This window comes from Psittacula echo (genome assembly GCF_963264785.1).
Source record: "Psittacula echo genome assembly, chromosome: 3".
Taxonomy (NCBI): domain Eukaryota; kingdom Metazoa; phylum Chordata; class Aves; order Psittaciformes; family Psittacidae; genus Psittacula; species Psittacula echo.
Window position 1 is genome coordinate 5934317 of NC_137736.1, and position 10704 is coordinate 5945020.

A 10704-nucleotide genomic window follows, 5' to 3' on the forward strand; every position below is an offset into this window, starting at 1 on the left:
ACCCAGAACAACCGTGAAGCAAGTTCTCAGTCAGATAAAACCCGTTTAGATCTGTCTTCAGAATGTCACTCTTCCTTCCTGCCTTCATCTTTTCTTAACTACAGGAGTCCAAGTTAGTCTTTTCCAGGGCCTGTAGCTTCATTATCAGTTTGTCTTTTTCATTTTCACTTCCTGTTTTCAGTTTAAATCTCTTAATCCTCTCTTTCATTACTTCCCATTTTACATTTGGCCTTTCTCCCTCTGGTTCTAAACAAGTTTTTTTCCAATAACTTCATTTTTTTCCATACAGGTAAAGCCTGCACGTTTATGACAGCATTCAGTGGTACGTGCCACCCTTTTCCTAGGAGAGATGCAAGACGATGCCTTTGGCTGGGTTAGAGTATGAGTAAGTACAATGAGGTGAAAGAAACGCCCCACCTTTAACAAACCATGAGGAGTCAAGTGCCAGGCTGCCTACCTTTGATTTTCTGCTTTGGCAAAACTCTGTTTTGGCTGTCTTCTGGTTCAGCATCTTTCCTGGAGTGAGTTCCCAGCCAGTGCTTATCAAGCCAAACAACAGAAACTCAGCGAGAGCAGAGTGATGCTTGTTCTCACCAAGGCGAATGGATGCCAGTCATCCTGCTGGTACCACCTCAGCCAGTTTCAGTTCCTGGTTCCCAGAAAGCTCTGAACATTATGGCAATAAGGAAACACTGCTTCTCCTAAAGGCTATGCACAATTGTTCCAGTGTCTTGTCTCTGTGGGAGGCAGCATTTCTTGACTCCTGTTAACTACAAAATAGGGATCCAGTACCTGTTAAAAAAAGTCTATTTCAAGATGCAGCAATTTTCAGCCCCTGGCCCAGCTATATCCTGAGCATGATCAGCCTCACTGGAGTCACAAATGCACTTCCTCAAGTGATAGTAACATTGATTTTCACATTGCCATTATTATGTTTTCATTAGGGTGAATCTTAGATTTTGCCAGTCACCAAAACCAATTCAAGCAATCTACCTTAAACCTGCCTTGATTTCTCTAGTTAAATAAGTCACCACAATGTTTCTGAATAACAAAGTAGCTTCTGCAGCTGCTTTTAAAGCCACACCGTCTGCTTTCTACAACAGAATGATACCCCCAGAGGATCAACATTGCTGTGCTTTTGCATTCAAAGATCTGTGATCTTTCTTATCCTCTTTATTCCCTTTTAGCACTGGCTAGTTACTTCATGTTGCTCGAACATTACTTTTGGCCTGCTGAGCAGCTTTGTGTCTCTGGGTTAAGTCAGAGCCTAAGGGCTGTCTGGGCTGAAAGCGCTGCTTCCTGGGCTGTCACTGGAACTGGCCATCCCTCTGCTCCAGGCTTCCTGGTACATGTTTCAGCTCTATCCATTTTTGCCCAGATTGTTCCCGATTACACTAAGCTTCCCAGAAATGCTTCCCAGCAACTTCATCGTCTCCCTTGCCTTCTTTGGAGCAGGCTGGCAGTTCATGGGTGTGGATAGGCAAGCACAGCACTGGTCCTTTTTCTGAAGACCAAGGGGAACATCCTCTGAAGCATGTTGCAATTGCTAATAGAAACTGATATGATGTGATTCATTAACTGTAGATGGATTCCAAGAAGCTCTTCATACAAATTCGGGCTAAAGCAGGCCAGTCCCAAAGCTTTGCAGGTGTGTACTGGGAAAATAACCACACAGGTACGGTGCGGGGGAGAAGAGGAGGGCTGAACTCTGCAGCAAGGAGGAACGTACATCTGTAACACGCTGCAGACTCGAGACATGCAAACACTAATGCTAACGTGCAGCTTTTATTAATCTATTATGAATTTGGCTGTGAGCTGATGCAATGAAAATGCTGGGAACCTGAAAGGTGTGGTCTAAAGGAGGAAGTACGGAGTCGCTTTGACATGCATATTCTCATCCTCTCCTGCTCATTGTTTGTCTGGTTGCTGGCACTGGGGTGCATACCTCACTCCAGCTAACGCTCCCCTGTTTGGTGAGCCATGTTTTGGAGGTAATGTGTAGGCGTGTGTTGAAATGTTGCTGGGAGGGGTAAGCTGCATGTTAATAAACGGCAGCTTATCTAAACACACACAAACTGAAACAGTAATTTGCCTTACTTATCCAGTGTAAGGCTGGGCACTATTGTAGAAGAAAATAAATCAGTGCATCTTACTGCTGACTCTGTAGTATTGGTTACTGGGTACATGCTGATTCACCTGGGTTCACCTCCAGTCCAGCAGCAGAAAGTGGCCATCTGAAGATGGGAAAGTTGGAACAGATTTGTCAAAATGGTTCCTTGCAATTCTTTACGCATTGTTACCAATGTACCAGATTTTCTCCTGCGGTTTGGGTTAAAGGTGAGGGTAAATATAAATTAAAGTAAGAAATAGCACCTAGGTCCCTGAATTTTACTTTATAACAGAGAGAGAGACTATACATAAGTTAATCAGCTGGTGTTCTGAAATTCTCAGAATTTGCTAGAGGGAGAAATCTTACTCTGCCAAGCATTTGACTAAAATAGATTCATCACTGTAAAGATTTACTTCCACTTATAATCTTCCCAATTTACTAGGTGGAATTATAAAATAACCAGCTCCTCAATTTTACTCCTGGTACAGCTGCAGAGACAACATGCCACAGAGAGAGGCTTTAGGGCTGTTGTTTTATTCATTGCTATACAACACCACCTACAAATTCCAGCCAGATTCAGAATTCAGCTTTGTAAATGCTTTTAAGGGCATTCTGTGCCCTGAATTGTTTGCAGCATCTTAAACAATAAAAAAAGCGTAGGGAAAAAAGTTGAAAATTAAGGGAGTGAAGTGGGAGACGAAAGAGGATAGACTCTACCTCCGCCATATCTTTAATTCCAAGAAGTGACATGACAGGTTTAAGAAAAGAGTAAGAACATTTAAATACAACTTTGGATTCTGAGTTCGGCATAATTTCATAATTGTGGCACAACTGAATCCCAGCTAGTGGCCTTGGAGGAGCCAAATCTCTGCAAGTAGTTCAGTTCGTGACAGCAAAGCTGCTCAGGTACACACAGGTCTGCTCCTGTCCATCCTGCATGTCTGACCAAGGCTGAACAGTATTGTAGACTCAAAGAAAGATTTAGATGGGAGGGGACCATGGAGATCTTTACACCTGCTCCAAGCACAGCTAGCACCACAGCTAGATCAGGATGCTCATGCCCTTGTCAAGTTGATCTTTTGCAGGGCCTGTAGCTTAATTCTCAACATGTGAACATCGCCAAGAAAGAAGACCTCCCAGCCTCTCAGGACACTGTTCCAGTGCTGGACCACCCTCTTGAGTAGAAGAGTTTTATTTCTTTATAGTCAATCAGAATGTTGTGAATGTTTCACTGAGAGTACTCTGGCTCGCTTGTCTGTGTAGCTCCCCCCAATATCTAGCTAAAGTAATCAGTTAGATCTCTCTTTGGCCTCCTCTTTGCCAGGCTGAACAAACTTAACTTCCTCAGCCTCTCCATGCTCTTTTCGAGCTCATTATCATTTCTCCTATGGGGAACTGCAACAGCGGACACAGTATTCCAGATGTGGTTTCATGTGTGACAGATAAAGGTGAATAATCACTTCCCTTTACCTGTTGGCTACATACTTGCTATTGCAGGGCAGTATGTGGTTCGTCTTTCTTGCCTCTTCCTGGCTCATGTTCATCTTGGTGTCCACTGGAAGCCAAGGGTCTTTTCTGCAGAGCTGCTCCCAACACAATTAGTCCCCAGACTGATCTGATGCATGGGGTATTTTTGTCCCTAGATGACTATGCCATATAGATAAACTATTATAGAAGACTATTTTGAAAGGTAGACTTCCTCTAAACAGTGTTCTGTGAAAAATCCTAAGGTACCATATATATATATATTTCTGCCAAGCTCAGTTAAAGGAAAGCAGTTACATTTTACTGTCCAAAACTTTGCCTTTGCCTCTCTCTTCTATCTACATAAGCTTACAGATCTCTTTAATGATTCCAGTGTAAGTGGGCAGGCATGAACCTAACAATGAGAATAAAAAGAAATCTGGCCTGAGTAATTTCAGTCCTATCCGCCGCTGAACAGTGATTTCATCTGAGTCAATAAGAAATAATGGATCATCTGAACTGCTGAAACCTCCACACACAGTTCTACAGATGGCTTTGAAGTTTTTACATCTGCTTTGGTTTGCTTTTAAGTGTGAGTTTGGTTTAAGCTTACTTAAAGATCTCCTGATTTATTTCTATTTAAGAAGAGTAGCAATGCATCCTGATAATTAAATCAGCCCAATGAACAATCAGCTCCTTTCAACTGCTTCAGTGAAAGGAGCAACAGCCCTCTAGGAGGGTGCCACAACGCTGCCTTCCGCTGAAGGTGCAATTGCATCCTGTTGCTTGATGTAGAGAAAAACTGCAAACTTCCTTTTCTTGGGAGGAATGGAACTGCCTGTCATTCATGCAAGGAGGGAAGAGGCAACAGGGAAGAGGAGAGACCTCTGTGTCACATTATATATAAGGAGCTGGATCCTGCAGAAGAGGAGAGAGGATGATTATGAAATGCTGAGAGAGAACATTTCCTCTAAGGACACTCACAGCCAGAGGGACCCCAGTCTGGGCAAGAGGCAGAATCTCAGCCCAGACTGAACTGCGCACATCATCAGGAGGAAGAAGTCTCCATTTCCTTATCTTCTAACCCAGAAACGGTATGTTCTCACTGAAGAGATCACTTTCAAATGAAAAGAAGGGAACCCCTTTTTTCTTACCCACTCTTTAGCTTTGTTGTGTTTAGTAGAATCCTCCTAAAGTCTTGGTGCTTGGAGTGAGGAGAGCCACAGCTGGTTCCTAGTGATTCCAGTCAGCAGTCATCATGTACCAATCCATCACTCCTGTTTTCTGTGAAGACTGACTACTTGCATGCAGTGTCAAGAAAGCTTTATAGTCAGACTGTTAGGAGAGCTATCTTGGAGGTTCTGCAGGAGCAAAAGGTGGATGTAGGAGTTAGCCATGGCTTTATAAACCCCGAAAACTGTGTCTAGAAGTAGTCCTTGTTGCTTTTGCAGGACCACTGCTCCCTCTGCACTCTCTGAAGAGCTCCTTCTCGATCACTGACTGTCGATTATTTTTGTCTCGAGGCTTATGGTAAAGTTTCTTCCTGAGTTAGTAATTTTGCTGACTTAGGCTCTGAAGCACACACATTTAATTCCTAGTTTTGCACCTGAGGTAATATAATTGTGGATGTTTTCATTATTCACCTGAGTCCCCAGATGTTTTGAATCCTGCTGAGATGCTGGATCACAAGGAAACCAGCACATTCTAGTGATTGCAGTAGCAAAAGTAAAGGCAAAGGTGTATAGGCTTATCAGATTCACTTCCCCAACTTTATTGATAAATTCTTTCTGTACCTTTTTAAAGATGTCTTCTTTCCAGGAAAATCCCTGTCTTCACTAACAATTTTTTCCATCAGCTTCCCATTTCCTCTATTTTATTCTTGATGCCATTGGAATATTTAACTGATTTTCCAGCTTCTTTCATACTTAAATATTGCTGGATTTTTTTCATATGAGCAGACGTCTTCAGGGTATCTCTGCTTTTATTCCTGTTTTACAGAAAGTGTACAAAGAGTTGGAATTATTCCTTACAGTAAATAGTACATTACATGATGAACACAAGAGCAATCAGCACTGGTCACCTGTGACCAGTATATGTAATTTATTATTATAAGGCTCTCTACATCCTTGTCTTTTCTAGATCTTTACAACTTAAACAGCTTTGCATCACTTCACATTCCTAGGAACTTTCCATTCTTTCTGTGATAAGCAAGACCTCATTCTATCTAAGTCCAAGCTATTAGCTTTGTATTTTCTTTATACAGAGCACATTGCCATGGACATCTTTGTTTTGACTTTGGAAAGTTGTTTACTTTAACTCTGATGCCATAGGGCTGAGCCAGGCATAAAGATGTAAGCAGCCAAAATGCCAGCTCTAATTTTAGAATACTCATGTCTAACCACTGACCCCTTCCATTTGAAACCCTGTTTCCAAATGAACCTTGAGGCAGATTCGTTGTAGGGAAGGGAGAAGGCAGGCAGTGAACACCTTGAATTCCCATTAATTGGAGTCGGATTGTAGAGCAGAAACTCCAGCTCAGTGTCTGGTTGTCCCTGTACATCTCTGGCACAGATGTACAGAACTGCAGTATTGGTGTGAATAGAGAACAAACAGGTCTGCCAAGGAGTGGAAGCACCAGAAAGAGCAGTAGCAGAATGTCTGCAAGACCTAAGTGTTGATGGTCATCAAGATCCTAACACATCCATCTACAGCTTCTTTCGACACTCAGATTAGGAGGGAGCATCCAATTATGACTCTCAAAAGCAGGACAGGATGGAGTGCCTAATCAGTGTCACCTCCTAACGGGTACCTAATGCATGTTTAAAACCTTCACGTGATCACCAACCTAAGAACAACTCAGAAGATGTGATGAAGACACAACAGATGGCATTCCTTGTCATCAATGTCACGGCAAAGAATCCTAAGTGGATCATTTGGGCACAAGAACTTTGGTGGTTGTGAGAATACGGGTCTGAGAGTGTTAAATGATGCTAAGCGAAATCAGTTTTGGTTTTAAATGAAATCGTCTTCCTTCTCACACAGTGTGCTTTAACATTATTTCCTATATGGAATTGATTGCCAGGCACTGGGTCAAATTCAACTGTCTCCCTTCTGTTTCTCTCCCTTTAGATGCCATGTGAAGGCTGCATGGAGAGGGATAATAAGAGCACTGATGCAACCATGGAGTTCCTCCTGCTCGGCTTCTCAGAGCTGCTCTGTCTGCGAGTCCTCCTCTTCCTTATCTTTCTCGTTGTCCATTTGGTCACATTGGCAGGGAATGTGATGATCTTCATGGCAGTGGTTATGGAGACTTCCCGTCCTCCCATGCTTTCCTTCCTCTGTCTGCTCTCTGTCATTGAGCTTTGCTATACCTTAGTCATTGTCCCAAAGGCACTCCTCGGCCTGATAGTGGTGGACGGCAGCACCATTTCTTTCATAGGCTGTGCTGCACAAATGCACCTTTTTGTGGCACTCGGCGGGGCTGAATGCTTCCTCCTGGTAGCCATGTCGTACGACCGATACGTTGCCATCTGCCAGCCACTTCACTACGTGGCTGTGATGAGCGAGGGGTTCTGCCTCAGGCTGGCTGTTGCATGCTGTCTGGGAAGCTTTGCTATCGCCCTGGGGTTGACAGTGGCTGTTTTCCGCCTACCTTTCTGTCGGTCTCATCGTATCAACCACTTCTTCTGCGATGTCCCTGCTGTGCTGCACCTCACCTGTACACAGGGTTACTCCTCTGAGCTGCCTTTGCTGGCTGCCTGTGTGCTCCTCCTGCTGCTCCCCTTTCTCCTTATCCTGACCTCGTATGTTTGCATTGCTTTTGCTCTGTTACACATCACCTCCTCCGTGGGAAGGGGCAAGGCCTTTTCCACTTGCATTACACACTTGGCCATCACCTTGCTACACTATGGATGTGCCACCTTCATGTATATTCGTCCTAAGTCCAGTTACTCACCAGATCGAGACAAGATGGTGTCTCTGGTCTACACCAACATTACTCCATTACTGTATCCCCTCATTTATAGCGTGAGGAACAAGGAAATCAAGAGGGTCCTCAGGAAAATGTTCAGGAGGAAGAAAATAGCTCAGCTGAACTCTGATTCTATCAGAGCTGTTAGATGCGTATGTGATAAATTTTAGTACAACAAACGTGCTTGTTGGAAAATAGCCCCATAACCATGTTAGGACCAGATCCTACAGCAAATATCCAGGCAGAATTCAACATACATCAACACATGAATGACAGAAAGACACCTCTGCTAAAAAAAACCCACCCAGACCAAACAAACAAAAAAGGATCTCTAACATAGCATTTTACCTCAAAGGAAATGCTCTAATGACTTTTGAGGATGAAAAGCTTTGATCCATTCGTGGTCTTACTTCTGTGATCACAGACATGCTTACAATCATGGTCATCTCAGAACAAAAGATCAACACAGAATTATTTAAAGCTGCTGCATTGGTTTCATTATATTTCCATCAAGATGAAAGCAGAAGCTGGAAACTGGGAAGTAAATAAAAGAGTTTAGCCTGGTCAGTTCATCAGAACAAAAAATCTAAAGGTGGTTATGGGAAGGTTGGAAGAAGAAAGCCCATACCTAGAAAGAAAAGGAAATTAAGTAGTGGCCTTCTCCAAATGTAGCAGAAGACTGCACTCCAGTGTCCCGTCACTAGATCATCCATGTAAAATCATCTTACTTTGAGTTATTCTAGATAATGAAAATGAAAGTGTCATCGGTTTGACAAGAATATGACTTTCCTATGCCGGTTTTGCAGGCAGCAATCTTTCGTTTTGTAAGGAGATGCTTTAGGTTTGAATTGTTCCTATGGCAACATAAAGGCTAAGAAACTGGCCTTATCATGTGACTTTTACCAGGAATGACTGTATCATATAAACAAGGATGCCTGAGAAGTGTTGAAATCCATTGTCGTAAGATGAATAATACCACTGTCACTGTTATTGTCATTTCTTTAACAAAACCAGTGAGACACAAGAGTCTGAAAGGTACAATGTAGTGTTATTTTGTGTGTTTCCTACATGTAGGCAGAACAGGATGACTCAGACAAATTATGGAAGATCAGTTTTGGACAGGAACGGGGTGAGGGGGGGAAGAAGAAACTTCATTATTTTATTCAATGCTTCCCTCCTCCGTGGCTCTTTAAAGCCTCAAACAGAGCCTATGATTCAGGACCCACCTCTTACATATCAAATTGGTGGGGAAAAGTGAAATAAATTAAAAGGTTTGCTTCTGTTTCTCTCTCTAATCCAAAGGAATTTCATCACCCCAGCTGCCCTCAGCTCTTTCCCTTGGCAGGCTGAGAGAGCAGAGTGATATTTGCTTTCTCTGGGATACAATCATTAAAAATTATGGCAAGTGGATTTGAATAATGTAAAAAATTGGCACTGTAGCTAAAGCAGTTAACTTGGAGCCATCAGACAAGAGAGAAAAGTGGAACTGAAAACTCACATTAAAAGCCGTCTTCAAGTTGACAGTCTAGTCAGCCTGAAACATTAACACAGACTACTGGCTCTCATGTCAATGAATACCTAATTACTGCTGTAAGCAAAGGTTTAGCTTCACTACTGAAAATTATCAAAGTTGGAGTGAACATTTTAATCACCTGCCAGTTCTTCCAAAAATGAGAAGCGGAAAAGCACATCACTTACAAACAGAGAAGCAGCTCAGAATTACATTAGAGAAGTACTTTGAATCAAATTCTATTAAGTAACTGTAATGACCATAGGACAAAACGGAAGCATCAATTCCAAATCCTGACACATCCACCAAGCCTTGAAGTTAATCCTGCTGAAAGCATTGGGCTCAAGGAGAGACCTTTCTGAGATTGGTAGGATTCTACATCAGAGGTTTCTAACCTGCTTCTAGGAGATATTGATATGCTCAAATCATGGCAATAAAATAAATAGCAATAAAAATAAAGGACAGAAAACACTGAGGTTTATAATAGGGTCAAAACCTTGGTAGATGCCCTCGTGTTTCTGTAGCTGCTGTAGGCATGGGGTAGCAGAGATATAACTGTCTGCTGCTAGCTGTGAGAAGATAGTAGGGCTGTGTCCTTCACTAGAGATGTTCCTTGTGAACAACTGCACCTCAGCAGGTCTCTCCTCAGTGTAAGAATATGGATGATGCCTTTGGGAGGGATGACATGACTGAAGCAGCAGCCAGGCTAGACTCCCAGCTCTTTAGCTCTGAGATACACGTGGGAAGCACAAGCAGTGAAGGCGTTCTGCAAAGACACTGTTTCCACTCAATGTTCTTGCAAATGAATGGAGTGAGGAGATATCCCAGAGCATCCCACTATCCTCATCAGTATTCCCACACCCATTCACAGCACCCTTGGCACCCTTGCCCAGCTGTGTTGAGTGCAGGGCTTTGCTGTATAGATCTGTAGAGAGAACTCAGGGGTGAGAGTGGGAAGAGGGACGTTTATGAGGCAAGAGCAGCAACAATGTGTAGGAGACATCAGAACCGCTTCTTTTTGAATGTTATCTTTCAATTGCCCAGAGCTGCCTGAGGTCCCTCTTCCACACACCCACCATCCACCTTTACAAGTGGCTATTTCAGTGCTATTGACCCAGAACCGGGATAGTGCCCAAGTGAAGTAAGACAGAAACATCCCTGATGCATGAGCACAGAAAAAAAATAAAGATAATCATAGAACAGTTAGGGTTGGAAAGGACCTTAAGATCATCCAGTTCCAACCCCCCTGCCATGGGCAGGGACACCTCACACTAAACCATGTCACCCAAGGCTCTGTCCAACCTGGCCTTGAACACCGCCAGGGATGGAGCATTCACAACCTCCCTGGGCAACCCATTCCAGTGCCTCACCACCCTCACAGTAAAGAATTTCTTCCTTAGATCCAATCTAAACTTCCCCTGTGTAAGTTTGAACCCGTTACCCCTTGTCCTATCACTACAGCCCCTAATGAAGAGTCCCTCTCCAGCATCCTTTTCAGAGCTTCACAGGGAACAGCAGGGTCCAGTCAGGCAGTGCAGAGTTAGACAAGTGTATATTCCACTGCAACCAAAGATGGATAGGGCATCACAACTGTTTGGGTTGGGTAGGGTTTCAAGACCACCCAGTATATGAGTACAGTTGGGCAACTGC

At 43.3% G+C, this 10704-nt stretch overlaps 1 protein-coding gene across 1 annotated transcript; it reads left to right on the top strand.

Moving 5' to 3' along the window:
- Window positions 1–6703: 6703 nt before the first annotated feature.
- LOC308218859 (olfactory receptor 10AC1-like) lies at window positions 6704–7714 on the top strand (the record flags this gene model as incomplete). Its single annotated transcript, XM_080613283.1, has 1 exon — window positions 6704–7714. One exon carries the CDS (start codon window positions 6704–6706, stop codon window positions 7712–7714), a length of 1011 nt encoding a protein of 336 aa, XP_080469409.1.
- Window positions 7715–10704: the final 2990 nt, after the last annotated feature.